General features: G+C 33.0%; 1 protein-coding gene across 1 annotated transcript in view; it reads right to left on the bottom strand.

Annotated features, from left to right (window-relative positions):
• LOC113050204 (cadherin-22-like) overlaps window positions 1-23,701 on the bottom strand; it is a 124,974-nt gene that overhangs the window by 14,380 nt on the left and 86,893 nt on the right. Inside the window, exons 2-3 of the mRNA XM_026212966.1 lie at window positions 19,882-20,771; window positions 8,903-9,197 (exon numbers count right to left, since the gene is read on the bottom strand). Coding sequence (XP_026068751.1) covers window positions 8,903-9,197; window positions 19,882-20,109 — 523 coding nt within the window. The 5' untranslated portion in view covers window positions 20,110-20,771. The remainder of the gene's footprint in view (window positions 1-8,902; window positions 9,198-19,881; window positions 20,772-23,701) is intronic.

Here is a 23,701-nt window from a genome sequence, read left to right as displayed (position 1 = left end):
AGCGAGAATGTATGCATTGCAGTGACTGAAATATGAAGCGCTGAGCTGAAATATGACCTAGTGTGATTCACTGCAGTGTTTCCATGAGAAGGGAAGCACACAGCATTAGGAAGTAATCACACGTACAGCATCAGAGTTCAGCAGACATGACCCTTCTTCACCCGCAGCATCCCTGACCTCCTGATAATATTTGTAGAGTGACACGAGGTGAGTGTATGTGGATTAAACAGGGCTTGTGTAGAGCAGGCCGGACCTCTGCTAGCATCTCCACACGTGAGTCTAGATCGGCACGATCATCAAATATAGATCAGACAGTAAGCTCTTCATATGATACCCGATGGAGAAGCTCTGGGCCGGAGACTTGGCGTGAGATTAACCCACTAGCTGATCTGTGATCGGACGTCATCTCTTCAAAAGTCTACAACCCAGAAGGTCTGAGATGAAGAGCTGTTCATGGAAGAGCTGTTTAGCAGCAGGAAAAGCCAAAAGCGCTGTAAATAGCCAATGAAAAATGTATACGCTAAGAGATGAGAGAACAGGAGCTCTGATGTCAAATTAATTTTAATGTGCATAGCCTTATGCAAGACTGCATTTAGAGAGCCACTGCCTCCTCGTCCCTCGCTGCCAGTAAGATTTATACATAGATGCATTAGAATACATCTACATGTCCAATCTCAAATATATCTTAATATATTGGATGAAATGTTCTATATAATAATATATATATATATATAATAATAAAAAAATAAAAAAAATAATATATATATATATATATATATATATATATATATATATATATATATATATATATATATTTTTTTTTTTTTTTTTTCTTTTTTTTTTTTCTTTTTTTTTGGCAGAACATTTTATCCAATATATTAAGATATATTTGAGATTGGACATGGAAATGTACAGACACACACACACACACACACACACACACACACATATATATATATGTGTGTGTGTGTGTGTGTGTGTGTGTGTGTGTGTGTGTGTGTGTGTCTGTGTGTGTGTGTGTGTAATATAAATACAATCAAAATATATATTCTTAAACGTAAAAAGTGAAAATAATATTTTGCATACTGTAAAAATCTGAATAATCTTTAAAAAGGCTTTTTTTTGAGACATCAAAGTGACATTAAAGTGCATTTAGGCACATTCACACACACACACACACACACACACACAGAGACACACACACACACACACACACACACACACACACATATTGCTATTGTTATAATTTAGATAAATAAAATGTATTCTTATTGCAATAGTTTTAATTTAATGCTTTAACTATTCAATTATATATATATAAAAAGTAATTCATTTAAATGTAATTAACTAATAAAAATCCTTTTGACGTAAAAAAAAGCCAGTCTCCAGGAAGTGACATCATCGTCAGCAAGCACTAATGGATTTTATGGATTAATTGCTTGTTGGCTAAAACTACAGAAATGTGTATAATAGCATAAAAAGTACATGAAAATCAACTTAATCTGACCGTCAGTCCTTCCCTGAGCAATGACTCAATGACAATGTGTGAGTAATTACCGAAGTCATAATTAGCACAGCTGAAGTGTCAGAGCTTGACCGGAGAGTTTTTATTAAATACGTCCTCCTTAAATTACACCACACGCTTATTCATAAAAGCTAAAGAGTTCATAAGGCAGTGTGTAACAGGAATGAGCCACTTAATGGTGTCAACAGAGAGTGTTTGACGCTGGCAGCCGAGCCGATGGTCAGGAGAGGTGAGCTCATGCAGGACCACAGACGGACAGCTCTTTAACAGCCGCAGTCGTAAAGGAGATTTGTGCCTCGACGCCCGCCGCACACTTTCTCCTCTATTTAACCCCGTCAGAGTCGTACGCCCCGAATCACTCCGCATTATGAATCGTTTAATGCTCCCATAAAAGCCAAAGTGTTTTCACATGAAAAGTTATTCCTCTCACCATCTCAACACTTGAGTCACTTCCAATTCCTTCACTTAAAACTAAAGAACACACGCTTAGATACGAGCAAAGACTGAAGGAATGGAAAGAGCTGGGTAATGTTGTGTCATAAAAGTCCCATAACGAAGATATCCTTAAACAGTCCCCATCCAGGATGCTTTATTGGACGACTATGTTCTTGCAACCATCACTATTGTGATTGTGCATTAAAATTAGACACAGTGAGATTCCCTAACCACTTAGCAACAGTGTCAAAGCCCTAGCAACTGCATAGCAATGTCCTGACAACCATCCACAACACATTTGCATCATGATGGTGAGTTTTGCATGAGGAATTTCCATGCATTTGGATTACACAATTTTAATAAGATGCAATTAATGCATTGGATGCATTTAATATGAATGCATGAAAAAAAAAAATCTACTGTATATATATATATATATATATATTTATTTTTATTTTATTTTTTTATTTTTTTTGCGTCACAGTTTAATGCAATTTCTGAGTGAAGATTTTTCTATACCAACTTTTTGTCAGTGTACCATAAATTAAACAGTACAGATTTATGTAATATATATTTATATATTTATTATACTGTTTGTTCCACGGCTTGTCAAGTTTTGATCATGTTCATACCTTTTAATGATTTTCATGTTATTATTTTCACACTAAAATGTTTTATGCTGATTATAAGCAATTTGAATTAATGTATGATGAAAACATTCCTCAAATTTAATAAATAATCTAATAAATAATAAAACAATAAAATGATTGATAACAGTTGATAATATACATAATTTGTGAATGCTGATAATGAAATAAAATAATATTAATAAATATTAATGAAGTCAAAAATATGTAAATAGTTAAACTATGCCATTTATTTATTTATTTATTTATTTATTTATTTATTTATGTATTTATTTATTTAATTTATTTATTTATTTATTCATTCATTTATTTATTTATTTATTTTGAGTGCTAAAATCTTAACTGTTTACTGCTTGACTGACAAATATGCATCATATATCTTAAATTAAAGTGTAAATATTTTTGGTGTACCATTTTGTCTTAACATGTACAAATAGGTTATTAATATATCATAAAAGTGTAAAAGTAAGTTCAAAACATAACTTTTTTTAAACAACATACTAGACTAGGTTCAAAAGAATTAATTGATTGGGTTAAATACATTTTTAAGGAATCTCCCCCTGGACATTCAGCAAAATATGCTGTTAACGAGTGAATGACAGAATTTTAATGTCGGGTGAATTATTCCTGTAAGAAGACATCAAAAAGCAGAAGTTTATAGCCAGCAGATGAATCGAGGCGCTGCTGCAGCAAATCTCAAAATCTAAGCACAGAGGAGGATTAGATATTAATCCCATTTTATTCAATTTAACACTGACTAAAAGCAGAATCATTTTCATTTTGAATATTTAAAAGCGATGTGTTTAAAATAGACCAGAACGCCCCATTTCTCCTCTCCTCCCTTCTCAGAATGTGACCATCTGAATAAAACACTTGCAGCTATGAAATACCTCATATCTGACATGTCTGCTTCTGATATCCTTCATAACACAGTCTCTGGGACTTTATTTAAAAGTTTTAGCTTGCAGGAAGTGTCCACGTTTTCAGTGGCCTTGGCTCCAGATGTCATTTTCCCATTCATTTTCTCCATAGGGTTTTCAAAAAAAAGTTCATCGCTTAAAGAATTCAAAATGCTTGAACTGAATGAAAAATTAATAAACGTGCTGATCAACCTTCATTATGCATTGCATAATAGCTCAGTGTCTTTTCATCAATTTAGATGTAATTTATAAAAAAATAAAATAAAATAAAATAAAGTGCATTGGGAGTCCAAGTTTTTGAATCCATTTTTGGAAGAAATCTCTCACTAAAGATTTTTAAACCGAACCGAAACATCTCAGAGATGAACCACAACAATACAGACTCAGATGTGAACCAAAGGCATCTGAAATTCAGGGAGAAAAAAAATTATGCATTGCAAAATTAATCAAATCAAAAACTAATATTCAATATTATTTAAGAACCATCTGCTTCATAATGCATTTTAGAATACCTTAATGTATCTTTGTGCATTTGGATGCATTTCATAAAAAAAAAAAAAAAAAATGTGCATTAAGCATCCACGTTTAGGGACCTTGGTTCCAGAAGAAATTTTCCCATTCTTTTATTTTGGTTAAACAAAATAGATTCAGCAGGGATTTACAAAAATGAGTTCACGATGCATTTTTGAATATCTCAGTGTCTATTTATCCATTTAATGTATACAGTACAAAACTGTGACTTTTAACTATCTCTTTCCTCATGCATTGCAAAATGATGCAATTGAATCCAAAAGTGCTGTGCAATAGAGACCTACAGCTATCTGCTATAAAATGCATTTACGAATATCCAGTGTATTTTTGTGCATGAGATGCCGTTGCTCCTCTAGACATGATGAGCCGTGTCTGACAACACAGATCAAATCAGGTCAGAACAGCAGAGACATAACCTTTCCATCGGTCATCAATCAAATCTCTCCATCACAACCATCCATCATGCAGCACTTTTGTCTCATGCAGGCGTTTTACGGCTTGTCACAAACACATGTACCATCAATCAGACGTCAGGATACCCATGTCATTCAGGATAATTACAAAGAAGCACTGATGCACAACTAAACCTGGAACCTGAAGTCACCCAAAACTTCATCATTGTTCTCCTGCCGCCTGCTCTGTTATTTCCTTCTGGAAATGCAAATCTCTTTTGAATACGATGGTGCCGCCAGCTTTGTGTGTCTATTATCTGACACTGGCAGAAACCATATTGGTGAATCATTCAGAGGGGTTTTGCACATTTCCTCTAAATCTCTGGTAAGACATCTGTTGCACAACACGTACAAGCATCATATTATTTTTGCACGCATACGAGTTGATCTGAAACTGTGGGCAAAGCATCGCAGAAGCGTAAATATTTAAAACGTTACTTTGGGTCTCTCAACTCGAGGAAGCGAAGAGATGCATTTGGTTTAATTATTCACAGATAGCTTTACTCCAAATAAACAAGACTTCACAAAATAAATAAATAAATAAGGACAGACATGAGATGTTTAAAAACTAAATATTGAGGTAAATATCTGTTTCTTGAAATTCCTACTACAGTGCGCAGATGACAGTATTTCATACATAAAAAGTTATGTATTATAAAATTGCATTTAGTGAAGATAAATCAATGCTTTATTAAATTAAATAGCATTAAATAGCAAATATATGCATTACTTTGTTAAATGTTTTATCCACTACAACGTTTTTGCTTGTCCATTTAATCCTGCCATTTAATAATCTTTCCATTGCAAATCAGATTTTTAATCATTAATAGAGGTTAAGGGCAAGCATATACCTAAAACACCATAATTTGTTAAAATATGATATTAGTTTACTGGTTATTGCATTTGAAAATACATAAAGCTTATATACACATATGGAATGATTAAGATTTGTTTTAATGTTTTTGAAAAAAGCTTCTTCTGCTCACCAAGGCTGCATTTATTAAATAAAAAATGCAGTAAAAACAGGAAAAATTGTGAAATATTATTACAATTTAAAATAACTGCTTCTTTATGTAAAAATATATTAAAGTGTAATTAATTTCTGTGATCAAATCTGTATTTTCAGCATCATTCCTCCAGTCTTCAGTGTCACATGATCTTCAGAAATAATAATAAGATGCTGATTAGCTGCTCAAAAAACATTTCTGATTATTATCAATGATGAAAACAGTTTTTGAGGCTTAGTATTTTAAATAACATCAATTATTAATAATATGAATACTAGGAAAACTATATAAATAACATTTAACATAACTTTTTATATAATATATTAATATTCAGTTTAGTGTCCTTTCTCTAGATATCACTTAGATAAAAAGTATTGATCCCTTCATGCAGAAAATACAGCCACAGAATGCACATAAACCAATGTCAAATATTATGAAAAACAAACAAAAATAGACAAAAGATGATCAAGCTCTAGTGATTTCAAGCTAATGTGATTAGCAGGCGGTGTTTAGCGAGTGTTTTGTCCCTCGACGACTGCATGGGTTCGAGCATCTATAGTGAGTGAATAATATACAAACAAATGCGACTTGGCTTCAACATCACACTAAAGGCCATGAATATCAGCGAAGCCACCGGAGAGAGAAAGAGAGAGACAGAAAGAGAGGCAGAAAATGACAAAAGCGGTAAGTGAAAATGAATATGCCCGGGGCTCATCCGTGATTACTTTTTTTATGATTACTGCTGAATTCTCTGTGGTGGAGTGGTAAGACGACGCAGCTTATTAGATCAGTTGTTCACACATCTACAGGGAGAGTTTGCTGGAAAGCGACTGCACGCAACATGTCGTTAAATTAGCTCTGTCTGCGACGGGACGATTAGCATCGTTACGTACGGCCACCCGTTAGCCGGTCACTTAAAGCTCGGTGGCTGGAAAATTACTGAAGCTCTTTATGTCAGATCAAGAGGAGCAGTCGAGTTTAATATGAAGCGTGAGCACGCCTGGCTTACAGTAAGATCTCTGAGCCGTTAATGAATGTGCACGAAGAATTAAACGTTTGAAAAGTGCTAGAAATTAGCATATCACACGGATGGATGGAAATTATTTATGTATAATACAGATGAGTTATTATTATTATTATTATTATTATTATTATTATTATTATTATTATTATTACTATTAAAAATAACGATGGTTAAATAAAAATGGAAAATGGTAATAAATATATATATATATATATATGTGTGTGTGTGAATTCTGTTTTATATATTTTTTTTTTTTTTTTTTTTTTTTTTTTTATTGGTTATTTTATATGTTTGAAATTATTTAGATAATTTCTGAAGGATTGCATATTTAAAAAAAAAAATAATAATAATAATAAAAAGAGAGAAATGGTAATAAATTGGAGAAATTGCTGGGAATACTTAAGATTTTCTGAAGATCATGTGACACTGAAGACTGGAGTAATGTTGCTGAAAATTCAGCTTTGCATCAAAGGAATCAATTACATTTGACAATATATCCAAATAGAAAAGAGTGATTCTACATTGCAATAATATTTCACAATATTATTAATTTTATTGAATTTTTTCATGGTGAGCTCAATACATAAAAAAAAAAAGAAAAAAAAAAATCAAGTAAAGACACAGCATTGAATTCCATGTAGCAATGTAACAATCTGATATTAATTTTAACCATTATTTTGCTATAAATATGCATTTAGCTATTTTTTATTATTTGAATTTGCTGTAAAATGTGTTATTTACTTTATAGACTCACTTATTATTCAATAATTATTCATGCACCTAAATGAAAATGTGCGGTTGAGTTTGTTTGGCCGAGTAACAGTGACCTTCTTCCCGAGGCTCGAACAAAAAGACCATTAGCTCTTGTTCTGACCAGGACCTCAGACATAAGCAGAAAACAAACAGGAACTGCTTGACTAAGCAGAGCTGTTATTTCATTAAACCCGCCGCTGTTTAATGTATAAAACATGAAGTCCACACTTCTTTAATGTATAATTTGACTGAAAGGTGGAGCGGAGGACTTGCTCATATTTCTCTCTCTCTCTCTCTCTCTCTCTCTTCTGCGTGTCAATAAACAGCGAGTCGCTGCTGCTCATGTGCTGAGGAAGCAGGAATTAATTTCAATCAGGAGGTTCACAGCTGCGCAGCGCTGCAGTGATTACATTATTGTAACCTGCATTTAAAAGTCTTTTATATCCGCAAACACGTACAGAAGAGCTTCGGCTGAGGCGCAGTGGTGCACCAGGTTCAAAACACACAAACACACTGGGAATATTACTAAATACTGTAACAGATCATTGTACAGTGGTATCAGATGCCATTAATGTTTTGTATTTATATGGTACCTCTAAAAATACTATAGTACTTTTTGCTATAGGATACAGTACAAAAGCAAGAACTGACTAATGCTCAATTTTATGCATATATTTTGACCTTTTAAATAAATAAAAGTATATATATATATATATATATATATATATATATATATATAAAAAAGAAATGAAAAAAGTAAATGAACCAAGGTTTATACTGTTACCTGAAACTAAAAAAAATAAAATAATAAATAATAATATCATTAACTGAGATAAAATACTTTATTTATAAAATAAAATATAAATCTCATATTAAATCAAAAAATATAAATCGTATAACTTATTTTATTTCAGCAAAGGAAACATTTCTCATTTTTGTTTAGAGTACTAAAATAATTAAATAAATAATAATACATAATATTGTGTATATACTAATAATAATACATAATATTGTGTATATAATAATAATACATAATATTGTGTATATAATAATAATAATAATAACAATAATAATAATAATAATAACAATAATAATAATAATAATAATAATAATAATAATAATAATAAATAAACAAAGAAAAAAAGAACATAAGACAAAAACTACACCGATATAACAAAAAATATGAAAATAGACCAAATACACAAATTACTAAATTATAAAAAAAACTATGAAAAATAAAATAAATGTTACATAACATAATAAATATATATATTTAGAATATTAACAAAAACTATAATAGTATAATAGTATTAATTCTGTTGTGTATTTATTTTTATTTATTTTTATTGTTAAATATGTCTATACAGTTTTAGTTATTTTAGTACATCAATATAAACTAAAGGAAAATGATAACTGTTGCCTTGGCAGCTAGCTAAAATAATGAATGTATTTAATTGAGTAAGAAAAAATGTTCTATGGTTTTAGTTAAGTTAAATTATCCTGATCAATGATAATAAAATAACGCTGATCTAAACACACATTATCTGTCCAGTGTTCCAGAAGCAACATTTCAGCGAATAAATACTGTATAATCAGCGTAACTCTCACCGACAGGAGAGAGCTCGGCCACACTCCCGATGTAAGGACCTTCTAGAAACTTGGGCTCGCTGTCGTTGATGTCCTGGACTTTGATGACGAACTCAGACTCGGGTTCCAGCGGTGCGTCGGTCAGACGGTCTCGTGCCTGAGCTCGTAAGGTGTAGAAGGTCTTCTCCTCTCGGTCCAGACGCTCGGTGGCGTGGATGTCACCCGTGACCTCGTCTATGATGAAGACAGTCCCTGCTCCCTCTCCAGAGATGGTGTACTTTATAGAGCCGTCGCCTTCGTCAGAGTCGGAATGGATCTGTGGATTAAAGCAGAGGTCAGGAATCCTGATGTGCTGCTGGATACAGTGGAGATGTGCAAGGAAACCGAAATAAGATATGAAACGCTAAAACGGAGAAGTGACATTTAATTTGGAACGACGAGAAAATGATTACAATGCATGGAAATAAAATGCCATGTTACAAAACTTACAAAACATGAAAAAGTACATAATTTTTGACTAATTATGGTTGTTTACATCCGGTTTAATTTAAACCACCATATAGCAACATTACAATTACATTCAGGCAAATGTATAACTTTAAAATAAATAAATGCAATGTGTTATTTATTTATTTATATATATATATATATATATATATATATATATATATATATATATATATATATATATATATATATATATATTCATTTATTTGTTTATTTATTATTATTATTATTTTTTTAAATTTAGAAAAAAATTAATAAATATGGAAACATACTTTTCCACCATAAAACCAATGATGATAAAGATGAGGATGATGATGATAATTTAATGATTGTATTATAAAGAATATATATATATATATATATATATATATATATATATATATATATATTACACTATTATTATTATTATTATTATTATTATTATTATTATTATTATTATTATTATTATTATTATTATTATTATTATTATTATTATTATTATTGGTTTTATGGTGGAAGAACACTGCGTTCCCATTGTGGATTCTCGCTGTGTTGTCTGGATTAAAGACGTTTCTCTCATTCCTCCCACAGCAAATTGTGACATACACTACACACACAATCAAATTTGATTGTAATTTGGGAATTGAACAACTGTGAGACTTAACAGTACAGCATCATAATACTTGATGTTCACAAAAGCACGTTTGCTTAGAGTTTGACCTACAATTAAAAATGCATTTATGAAGTTAACGAATGAATGGATTGAGTACGCAGCATACCCATGTGTAAAATACAGTCATTTCTCCATGGCTAATGTCGTCTGATCTGCCTCATGAGTTCAGTATTATGGCGAGCTGCCATCATGAAAGGCTCAATTCCCAGTTTTCCATCCTCTCTTCCCAACCTGACGGCTCCTTTGGTTCGGCACAAGCCTCTTGGCATCACAATGACAAATTACTAAGGCACCAGATGTACTACACAGAGCGGATATTGACTACAAGGCCTGAACAAATGCATTTCATCTGCTACAGAACAATCTGTGGACAGCCAGTCTCAAAAGTCAAAAATAAACACCCTTATTTACTTTCTTAATGCACGCTCCTGCTCTTATTGTGACTGATTCAGTCCATTCAGAACTAAACTGAGAAGAACATTCAGTTCTAATTGAATGACTGCAGTGGAACTGAAGTTAAATTGAGGTAGAAACTGAAAATAGAATTGAAATTCAATTAGTAATGCAATGCATGTAAATATTGTAAAGTAATGATTCATTTATATAATTTATATTCATTTTAAATAATTAGTGTTTTTATTTTAAATAATAACTGAAAAAGCAAATGTTTGTCAAGGCAAACTTTTAGCTTACTGGAAAAAAAGTTTGACTAACTTTTAATAAATTAACCAATAACAATAATAATAATAACAACAACAATAATAATAATAATAATAATAATAATAATATTGTGTAATATATATATATATATATATATATATAGTACATTCCAAAAGTTTGGAAACATTAAAATGTTTGATGTTTTTGAAAGAAGTTTCTTCTGCTCATCAAGCCTGCATTTATTTGATCAAAAATACAGAAAAAAAAGTAATACTGTGATATATTATTACAATTTAAAATAAAAGTTTTTAAATTTATTATACTTTATATTTTCATTTATTTCTGTGATGCAAATCTGAATTTTTAGGATCATTATCACATGATCCTTTAGAAATCATTCTAATATGATGATTCATTATTAAAGTTGGAACCAGTTCTGCTGCTTAATATTTGTTCAGAACATGTGATACTTTTTAGGATACTTTGATGAATAAAAAAATACAATAAAAAAAAGAAGCTATGTTTTTAAAATATAAATATGTTGTAATAGCAATATACACTACTGGTCAGTAATTTGGGGTCAGTCATTTTTTCTTTCTTTCTTTTTTTAAATAAAATCAATACTTTTATTCAGCAAGGATGTGTTAAATTGATAAAAAAAAATTATAGTAAAGAAAATGTATTATTAGAATTTTTTTCTTTTTCTTTTTTTTTTTTTAAAGCAGGGAGACGTTGATGTCGAAACATATAATGCAATGCAATTCAATTATGATGTTCTGTCTAGTTTTAAATTGGTTTTGTGCACTTTCCAGCAGAAAAACCCTGCAAATCCAGATCCAACCAGAAGAAAAAAATATGCAAAGCAATACAATTATGATGGTCTGTCTAGATGGTTTTAAAGGGGTTTCTAGATGGTAAACCCTACAAATCAAGATCCAACCAGCAAAAAAATGGTCTTTAAATCTGGTTTCAGCTGGTTGTTGTTGTTCTTTGTGTTGATGCTGAAACTATTGAAATGCATGGGTATCTGCAGCGCTGCAGTGTTGTAAATCTCCATCGACTCTATCATTTTGACTCTCTTTAGCTTCGGTCTGTGCCTGTTCCACATTATAATGTGCATGGCAAAGTCTTCTAAACAGCAGTGGACAGAGCGAAATCACCCTCTCCATCATCAACGTGTTAAATATTTTATAAACTCTTAATTAAATAGCAGCTTCTATCACCCCCATGGGGATTTTAATCAGGTATTTGCCGTAAAACATGGGAATAATGCAAACCCTCAACCATCTTTCCTCATTTCAAATCCTGCCCCAGTCGAATGAAACATGGGACACATTGAAAATCCTCTTTTTTTGGCGTATCAATATTTCAGCAGTAATAAAAAAAAAATACTCTTAAACAAGAAGACGAAGAAAGCTAGGCAATATCTGGCGAGCCGGAGGATAAGAAATCTGATCACAGCGAGCGTTTGATTGGAGAACAGAAACATGCTCCTGGAGTCTTTTGTGCACATTAAAGCATATGGAGATCATACGATCAACATCACATCTGCTGCCTCGATTGTGAATGTTAAAACAATAATGCGATCTGCCAACTGTTCTGGATATCCTCCGACTCTAATGAAATGAAAGCAGGATTATTTTACTTGATAAACTGTGTTATCAGTCTCGTCTGAGCACGAGACATCACTTTCCGCTCTAGTTGCATTGCTTGCTAATAGATTTCATCTGTAAAACTCTTCTCATCTGTGACCGTTCATAATATTAGACCATTCTGACTTCATTTACTCCTTAACAAGAGGCTTAAACCAAATCCCATCATGCAGCTCTCAAGCCAGCTTCATTTTGGTACACTATCCTTAGAAAGCTCAGGCTAAAAACACCAGTTTCTTCACTAGATAGACACTACCTGCTAACAGACAGAAGTGACTGACCTGGAAGCGAGGGTAAGCGCTACACAAAGTCGATCAGATTCATGATTCAAGCAGAGTTTGTGATTAGATTGTTGCTAAAGGATGTAAAGATGTAATAAAAATGAAACACACAATACGCCTGCGATAGGAAATAATGATCTAATTAGTCTTATATAGCTTGACATAGTGAGAATATGGAGGATAAAACAGCTCAGTTTTACTCAGAGACCCAAACCCAGCATGCACCAATCAATTATTGCTTTTATGTTAATGTAATATATTTATATGATATGATGCATAATATATTTTAAATAATAAACAAAATATATGGTGCAGATGCTGCTATTAATAAGGACAAAATGTATGAAATTCTGATATCTAAGATCTTTATAAAAGTGAAAATGCATATAAACATCACTCTCTATCTCCCAATAATAAATCATAATAAGATGATATTTAAATGCTTAATTTTGTGATCAAATCACATAATGCAATCCAATGCAAGGAACAAACAAACGTTCCTCAAAAGCATGACATTTGATACATTTGAACATGATTTTATGGATAATAAAGTAAACTTGAGTTGCTTCAGTTCATGGTAAATGGTAAATGGCTTGACGTATTACTAACGATATCAGAGTTATTTGCATGTTTACTTTATAAAAAAATAATGAAGATGGACGGTTGAACAGCTTTATCTGTTTTATCTGTTGAGTCTTTAGTGGCCTTAAAAATGTATATCAAATGTGATTGCAATCCTCCAGCCATTAAGACATGGGCGATTTTAACCAGGAAAGACTAAAACACAACCCATGGACGAACAGTTAGAGCCTGCATTGGTATTTCAGTGGTGTAGTTAGCATGAAGTGGCTGTCGGAGCAGTGGAGCTCAAGGCTGTGGCGACCTGCCATCTCTCAGGTCACACGCTAACAAAGCAAACCTGCTAGTCGCTAGCCGCGGTGAAGGAGCTAGCCGACACTCCCAATATCTCACCTCTGATGAGCGCCGAGGCAAGAACAGCTCTGTGACACCAGAGACACATGAAAAGTGTGAATAAACCAGACACACGGGTCAGACAGTCTTGTGGGTTGCTCATATATTGCATTCATCCTAAATATTTCATAAATGCACTACTGGTCAAAGGTTTGGGGTTGGTACGATTTTTTAAAAATGTCTTTTTAAAAGTCTGTTATGCTCGCCGAAGCTACATTTATTTGGTTAAAAATACAGCAAAATTGTGAAATATTATTGTAATTTAAAACTGAATTTTTAGCATCATTCCTCCAGTCTTCAGAGTCACATGATGTTCAGAAATCATTCTGATTTACTGCTCGAGAAACATTTCTGATTACATTTACATTACGTTTACATTTATTCATTTAGCAGATGCTTTTATCCAAAGATGAAGACAGTGGAAGCAATCAAAAACAACAAAAAGAGCAATGATATATAAGTGCTATAACAAGTCTCAGTTAAGTTAACACAGTACACGTAGCATGGGATTTTAAATAATATAATAAATAAAAAGAAAACAGATAAACAGAATAAAAAATAAAAGAATAGAGCAAGCTAGTTAGAGGTCTTTACACATACACATACACACACACATACATATACAATTGCATAATAAATGAAAAGAAAATAGAATATAAAAAGATTAGAAAGGTAGTTAGGTTTTTTAAAGAATAGAATTAGAATAGTGAGTGTTAAAGTTAGAGCATCAAATAAAGATGAAAGAGATGGGTTTTAAGCCGATTCTTGAAGATGGCTAAGGACTCAGCTGCTCGGATTGAGTTGGGGAGTTCATTCCACCAGAAGGGAACATTTAATTTAAAAGTCCGTAAAAGTGACTTTGTGCTTCTTTGGGTTGGCACAATCAAGCGACGTTCACTTGCAGAACACAAGCTTGTAGAGGCACATAAGTCTGAAGTAACAAATTTAGGTAAATGGCTGCAGAGCCAGTGGTAGTTTTGTAGGCAAACATCAATGCCTTGAATTTTATGCGAGCAGCGATTGGAAGCCAGAGCAAATTGATAAACAGAGGTGTGACCTGTATTCTCTTTGGCTCATTAAAAATTAATCTTGCTGCCGCGTTCTGAATTAATTGTAAAGGTTTGATAGAATTGGCTGGAAGACCTATAGAGAGAGCATTGCAATAGTCCGGCCTGGACAGAACAAGAGCTTGAACAAGGAGTTGTGCAGCATGATCCGAAAGAAAGGGCTTGATCTTCTTGATATTGAATAAAGCAAATCTGCAGGATTGGACAGTTTTAGCAATGTGGTCTGAGAAAGTCAGCTGATCATCAATCATAACTCCAAGGCTTCTAGCTGTTTTTGAAGGAGTTATGGTTGATGTGCCTAACTTGATGGTGAAATTGTGATGAAACGATGGGTTTGCAGAAATCATTAGCAGTTCTGTCTTGGCAAGGTTGAGTTGAAGGTGATGGTCCATCATCCAGGAAGAAATGTCTGTTAGACAAGTTGAGATGCGAGTAGGTACCGTCGGATCATCAGGATGGAATGAGAGGTAGAGTTGAGTGTCATCAGCATAGCAGTGGTATGAAAAGCCATGTTTCTGAATGACAGAACCTAATGATGCCATGTAGACAGAGAAGAGAAGTGGTCCAAGAACTGAGCCCTGAGGCACCCCAGTAGTTAGATGTTGATACTTGGACACCTCACCTCTCCAAGATCTGATTATTATCAAATGTTCAAAATCTTTGCAAATTCAGCATTTAATTTAAAATATAAATATTTTGTGGATTTGTATTTACTGTCAATTATGATCAATGTAATGCATCCTTGCTCATTAAAAGAAAAAAATTATTACTTTAAAATAAAATCTTACTGCCCCTAAACTTTATGTAGATTATGTTGAATGTCTTGTATTTGCTGCAGTGTAAATCTCAAACAAAAGAAGAGATTATGCTATCAAAATGACATTTCTATGCCATTAACAATCCCTGACAACTTCGAGTGTGGTTTTTGATGAATTTAATTTTTAGGGGCCTGATAATTTAACAATTTTCATTGCAGCTCGAACCGCAAACAAAACCGTGACATTCTCAACAGAGACACATCGGGTCACGACGCACAAATCCCATCAGAAAACACAGGCCTTTTGTTTGCTGAAATTCATTAGCTACAAAACACCCTTTCTCAAGCGAAAGATCAAAACATTAATAATGGATTCTTGAAGTTTCATCTCACAATCAACATGCAGATCTAGCGAACACCCCTGACATTTAAGCTATTACGATTCATGGATAAAGAGATTTTGCACGAACATCCTGATACATTTTTAACAAGGAGTTTTGGCCTGTCAGACAGAGATGCTTATGAGGCAGAGAGGGTATGAAACTAATAATTATTTATCAATTACTCAACTGACTGAAATTCAGACTATAATGATGAAAGTAGGATGCAACTTTAACCTGATACGCATATTCAATAAGCAATGAGCAGATCAGTGTTGTACTTTAAAGGGGGATAAACAGGGTAGTTACTGTGAAAAATAAAATAAAATAAAAAATACAAAACATAAGTAATTATTAATATTAAGTCAATATGTTATTATACGTTTAATCATTTAGTTCTCATAATTATTTACAACATCAACAATTGTGATAATAAATGACAAGATTATTTAAAATATTTATAATAATTGAATACTTAATAATAAAAAATACTGATATTATTATTATTATAAAGTATTCAATTATATATATATATATATATATATATATATATATATATATATATATATATATATATATATATATATATATATATATATATATATATATATAGGTAAATAAATATGTATTTAATGGAAATAAAGTTTGAATAAAAAAAAATATTAATCAAAAATGTAATTTACTAACTGGAAATCAATAAAAAAAATTATACTAAATAGTAAAAATAGATAAAAATATAATAATAATAATAATAATAATAATAATAATAATAATGACAACAAAAGCAGATAAACAAAAATTGTAATAAAACATGAAAATGTAGAAGTAAAAGCTATAAAATATATTTTTTTATTTTTATTATATATATATATATATATATATATATATATATATATATATATATATATATATATATATATATATATATATATATATATATATAACAAGGAGTTACCAAACTTTAGTACTAAATAAAACCAGTACCACTCCTAATTGTTGGTTCAATAATAGTTTATTACACACTGGCTTTAAATAATAATATTCAACCTTCCTTTCAAACACCAAAGCAGTCCTGCATGCAAGTTTGAACGATTAACCCAAGTCTGCAGGAAATTATTTGAACACATTCAGACATCCTTGGCATGTGTGTTATGAACGCCTCCGTCTGTTCAGTGTCTCGGCTCTACACGTTCAAATCCTATCAATCAGTGTTCGGCGCTCGTCTGAAGGAGGAGGCTGGCACACTTTCAAAGCGCAGAGGAAATCTTTCCACTTTGCTGCGCTGCCCATATGGCAGGATGTTCTTGTCGGTGTTCGGCGTGTAAAAACTCTCTTTCCACTGTTCATTTTTGCTGCCATGCTGCCTTTCCCTGCAAAGAGACTTCTGATATTTATCGAATCGAGGTTTACATACATCTGGACTTCAAGACTCAGAGTTAGAGAGGAAAAAATGGTGCAGTGGCCTTTTCGGCACAAAATCTTGCAACTCTCTCTCAGAGCTCTTTGCAGAAAAGGGACTGATGCATAGAATTAACCTTCAGGATGTCCATGTTTCTCTGACAAGCCTTTTGAGTCAATGCGGTCTGAAAGTCTAATGTACATAGCAGAAGGTCACCGGAGGCTTTTGTGAATACAAGTGCACTTTCCTTGAAGATAAAACGCAAGACATTTGGTGAAGAAAAGACTGGTGTCATAATGAAGCATTATTGGGCTTAAAGTTAATGGCTGCAATTAAAGCTATTAAATTAAAAGAACAAAGACGATATCAAAGCCATTTAGCAGGAACAAAGGGTTAATAGGTTAAGTCTGATAAAATAGGAAGAAAGAAGGAAAAACTTCTCTATTCATATAACAGGACTCATTTTTAAAAAGTTCATAATTTTTGATGATTCTCAACACAAAATCCACTTTACTTTCATAACGTGACATTTCCATTTCAAATTTTTTTGAAAGATTTCACCATACAATGGGACAAAAGGTCCATGCAAATGTACAGAATTGTTTAAAAATTCACTTTTGAGGTATAAAATTTGCACTGTACAGTAACCTACACTAAATGTTATAAGACTGCAAACTCAACACATATTATAGCTCAGCCGTGTAATATAGACACATAAAAACCCACATAAAAAAAAAGTAATTTTACAAATGTATGAAGAGAGCTGCCAATGCAGGAACCAAACGTTTAGAAAAATGAGATTTCACTAGCAGATTAATCACAGGACAGTGTGGGAGTGAGGAAAGAGACAGAAAGGGATTGTTTTAAATGACCGTCATTGGTAAAAGGCAATGGTGATATTTAATTCTATATCTCCCTAATTAAAGTCTATGATACGGTGAGCAATAGACACACAACACTAGCAGATCTATTAATAGTCTGGGCTCACGGCCGAAGGAGCAGTAACTCTGGCTAATTTTATTAATAAAACCATCTCTCTCCAGAATACCCCTTCCATTTCTAACATCATCCTTTATGGTTCTCATTTAGACATCAGCTCCTCTTTTTCTGACACACACACACGCACGCACGCACACACACACACACACACACACACACTTCTTAATGAATTACTGCATGAGTCATATACATATACATAAACTTACAAAATACAAATAATTATCAAGATACTATTGATTCGAGCCAGTTTTCATAATTGTTTTTGCACTAATGTTAGAGTGGTATTTAATCAGTAATATAAAAAAAAAACTACAATATTTACCAATCCATTTTTAATTAAGCATATGAAAAATGGCACAAAGAAAATGCCATGAACATTTCCAATTGATGATTTTGCAAAGGGAAAACTGATTCAGTGTAATGGACTCTTTGTATTTCAGTTTTTGCTCCTGAAGTTTAAATATTGACGCTTTCCAGAGATTAATAAAACTAATCAACAAAAAAAAAAAAGTAATAATAATAACATTAATAATAATATTACAATTCTTTCAATTTTCAGTATAAACGTTAAATACCACACATCATCACAAATTGTTCCCATTTTACAATAGCAAGTTTATATATATATATATATATATATATATATATATATATATATATATATATATATATATATATATATATATATAAAGCAGATTAAATACAGTGTTTCAAATAACTTTTGTAAAAATATGGAAATATTCATGGTAAAATATATATGTAAAAACTGTAAAAGCAACATTATTCTGATTAGTCTTAAAAGTTAGTCATCTTTTTTTAATCAGTATATAGATTGGTCTAATTTGAATGCAAAATGTAAGACTGCTTACAACTTAGTTAACTGCTAGTTAGTCAAACTAGTTCTTAAGACACAGTCTTAAAATGCTGACTATGTTTTTTTTCAACTGGCCAGTGTACTTATTAAAATACATAAAAGAATAAGCAAACATAGTAAGTTTTATTACATTTTAAATGACTACAACTTTTAGCAGGCAATCAGCAAAAAGCTTAGTTGGTTTGAATGATTGTGGCAAAGATTATTTAAGATTTAAAATAACAATTAAATTTTTAAGATGCACTGAATTTTTTACGCCATTTATTTATTCTTGTTCTAAATAATTTTGGTAGATAAGCTTTATTGAATTAATTTTAGTGGGTGTCTTCTGTAAATTATGGGGGAAAAATGTATGATTGTTATTGTATTAAAAGTAAACAGCACACATTCTAATGTATGGAAGAAAAAAATTAATGTATAAAATTTATATTTTTTATGCTTAAGACATACACATACAACTTAATAACAAACACACTAAATCTCTATTTCTGTGTTGCTAATGCATTGCCAGTGTAGCCAAACACATGCATATTCCATAATAAGATCTTAAGAGAATCTGATTTAGTTTGGCCCACATACATCTAGAAGAAATCCAAGCCTTACGGCCAAACTTGAGCTTGATCTGTCCTAGTCGACTAGCCTGACATCATCCGCACACTTTGAGACACATTCGAGAATTGCCTCATTTAAATGCACAGCGCATGCATCTTTCTAGGCTTTCATTGTTTAGCTATAGATTTTCTCTTAAATGGAAAAATAAGCAGTAAGCATGCAACCAAAAACACATTCTGCAGTCCTACCTTTCCGACGTAAAGCGGCTCAGTCCCGGTGTATTCCTCCACGACGAAGAACTGATTCCAAACCCATCCCCTCTTCACCCGTTCATGGGACATCGGCCATTGCTCGGGACCTCTTCCCATCATCCCGACACTAGTCCTTATGGTCTGAGCGGACAGCCATCCGCAGCACTGCAGAATTCCCAGAGTCACTGCCAAAACCTGAGCTCCTGCTCTCCAGTGGGGAGCCATGTTTAAAAACTCTCTCGTCTCTACATGGGGCAGAAGTCAAGAAACACGTTCAAGATGAAGTTCTGAACCGCCTGATTGCTTGAGAAAAGCTCCTTGACTCTGGGGTTGAGCAAGGTAAACGAGAGTTTGCCGCTGCTCAATGAAACTATAAATCCAATAGGTTTTTGGTCATGGTAGAGGCCACCGCTCCTCAAGAGGGCATTTAAGAGGAATCTTTCTTGGGAAAATGAGGCCGTTTCGGTGCTACACAGAAATAGCTCCTCCGTTTTGATATCTGTTGGGTTTCTCAATGCAGGTACCAATCACAAAGCCATTGAAGTCCTATCAAGTTGAGTTTTAAGTTAAACAGCTACTGGACGAAGGTACAAAAAAACAACGTTTTATGGTACAGTCTTGGCAATCCCATTGTGAAATGTAGAAATGGCATTAAAAAACAAGGTGTAATCCAAACAATATGTATGCTTCACATCCCAAAGACAAAAAAGCAATCCTCAAATTTCATGAATGCAAGATTTTACTCAAACAAAGGGGCATCATTATCCCAATCTAGATCCTTGTGCCACAGACTCTTACGCCTCAACGTAGCTTAGAAGTTACTTCTTGACCTGTAGGGTTGAGAGTTTGACATGGGTGGGTTCATATCGACCTCAGCATCTGATCACCTGTAACAGAGCAAAGATAACTGGTTAAAGAAGCAAAACCTAATGTAATGGGGAAAAATAAATGGAAACTTATAGCTGACTATGCAGCTCTAAAACGGGATCCAGTTGCAATAAGTCAATAGTGTAACAAACTCTATCGATCTTTGACCTCTTGTTATGGTGCTCTCATTCTTGTTAAACAAATACATAATTCAATACATGCCACACTTTGAAAGCAACACACAAAACACTCTTAAAGTGGTTTCAAATCTTTGTTCTTTGATTTTCTCTTGGATTCAAGAGGACTGCAGCAAGAAAACGCAGCTTCATTTAGGTGATCTACCTGAAAAGCATTTCTCAAAGCAGAAACTTTGTGCTCAGCAAGAATCCGGATAATGTGCTAAGCCCAAGAGCAATGTCTTCTGTGTTAGGGAGCCAGGTGTGGCTGGAAAAGCGAAAAGGGAGGTTTATATATCACAAACTTGAGCCCTAAGCATCTGTCTGCCGAGCTGCGGCCCACGGCAGGCACTTACACTGGAGGCTATCTGATTAATTGCATGAGGGAGCTCTAATTGGATAAAAGTATTAATCAATTAATTCAATCCATTAGAGTGGCAGCCCTAATGCTTAAAACAAACCCTGGTCAGGAAGGTGAAGATAAGCTATGGCCTCATTGTGCATCAGCCAAAGCGCCATTGGGCAGGGGAAATGATTAATGGTCTTTGAGGCTTACAGAATAAGAGAAAAACAACAACATTTAGCATGGCTGAAATGTCACAACCTCAAGGCTAAAAGATTATAGCTCATGTGGAGGAGCGTCGGCCAAGAAAGGCCCTTCAGGATATTAGTTGTTTAACCTTTGGCAGATGGTTGCTGCGGGTTCATGTCTGGAGGAAGCCAACGAATGGTTTGCATTGTCTAGTTAAGATAGAAACATATCCCAAAAGAGAAACGACCTTGTAAAAAAGGGTTAAAGAAAATTTCTGTACTTAAGTACAATATTCAATTTCCAAATCATAATAATGTACTTTATACTCTACTACATTTCATAAAAACATGTAGTTCCTCATTCCATTTTGAATTGGTGAAATTGTCACACACTGCGAAATGTGACAGCAGTGTCTGATTCGTGAATAATCGCTTTTTTTCTTTTTAATCGGTTTTAATCTTTTTAATCGGTTAACAAATCGCAATGAAAGATTCATTTGTGAATTGGAATGATTCAATTGGATCTGTTCTCGAGTCAGCAACTCACTGATTCAAATGATTCAGATTCAACAGAATGTGAGATCCTCAGAGCTCGCGTGAGCGCATGACTGATGGCCCGCGAAAAGCATGTTATAATATAATAATAATAAAAACCTTAATTTAAAACTGCATGTTGTGTTAACGTGTAATCTTTGGATAATATTTAAATTTGTTTGATGATCTGAAACATAAAAGTGTGACAAACATGCAAAAAAAAATCAGGAAGGGGACCAACACTTTTTCACACCACTGTGTATATATATATATATATATATATATATATATATATATATATATATATATATATATATATATATATATGTGTGTGTGTGTGTGTGTGTGTGTGTGTGTGTGTGTGTGTGTGTGTGTGTGTGTGTGTGAGTGTGTATGTGTTTCTTCATTATAGATTTTTGTGATTTAATTAATTATTAGCTTTTTATCAACTTAGTCAAACCCACTGGAGTTCTTACAATAACTACAGTTTGGGAATCTCTGGAGTAATGTGATATTTAATGCATTTATGATGTTGATATAAAATAATGATTTTTTTTTTTTTTTTTTTACACGAGTTTGGTACATGTATTGATAGTTTTATAGCAAGTTAGGTAAAAAGAAATCTAAAAGTAAAATAAATAAAATACCTAAAATCTAACCTATAAATCAACAATGACGATAACAAAATGTTTTCGTTGACGCACCTTATTTTTATGACGATAACGCGACGATGACTAGCTAGAAATGGCTCTAATGTGACTAAAACATGACGAGACGTTTTCGAGTTTTCGTTGACGAGACGAGACGAAACGAAAATGATTAGAAGTCTGATGTTCACAATGCATATCACAATGCATATTTGTGCATATTTATTCTGCAGATCGAGGCGGGGCTGCACCTGGGGCACGGTTGCACGTACTTTTAAATGCGCACTTGAGCAGCGCAGCACACTGTGACTCCATGTTGCTTTGAGCACATCATTCTGCACCCGCGATGTGCATACGCGCTTTGTGCGCTCTGTTTTGAAGCGTTTCATATTATCATGGTTTTACGCACTGAAAGATTATTAAAAGCCTATATTGTTATACCTAATCTACACACTACATTTAAAATGAGCATAATTTAATTGTATATTATTTGTGTGTAGTGTAGTCTATATATATACATACACTTCTTAGCTCTTGACATTCATAAATAAATATAAAATTGTGATATTTGCTGCGGGGTGAGGGCTTCGATAACTCTCTCTTTTTTGACCATACATGTGTTTGCATCCCTGAATGTTTGTGTCACTTTTATTAGACAGGGTTGTATGATGTTTGTGTTTACAAATAATATGCATCTTGTTGTTGCACTGGCAGACAAGTTGAAGCACAAGTTGTAGAGCATAAGTATGTGTTCTTCAATAGCTTGTATTTTGGGCACGTTGTTCATTGCACTTTAGCAATTTCTCAAATAAAGCCACAATTGCCAAAGTAAGAATGTTTTTATTCCTGGCTTACAGATTACAGGTTTGTATGAACAACTGACAGAGATATGCATTAACACGGTGAACATAAATGGCGAATTTCAGTCTGAGAGAACATAAAATTGTCAAATTAACACGTACACTACATTTACCATCCCTGAGTGATGCAAACACATCATTATCACTCTTTAGGAAGACAGTTAGGACTGGTGATCTTCTTTTAGCTCAAACCAAAAGAGAT

Source organism: Carassius auratus, chromosome 31, assembly GCF_003368295.1.
Source record: "Carassius auratus strain Wakin chromosome 31, ASM336829v1, whole genome shotgun sequence".
Taxonomy (NCBI): Eukaryota; Metazoa; Chordata; class Actinopteri; order Cypriniformes; family Cyprinidae; genus Carassius; species Carassius auratus.
Note: the sequence above shows the minus strand (reverse complement) of the source record. Positions and strands in the feature narration are given on the sequence as shown.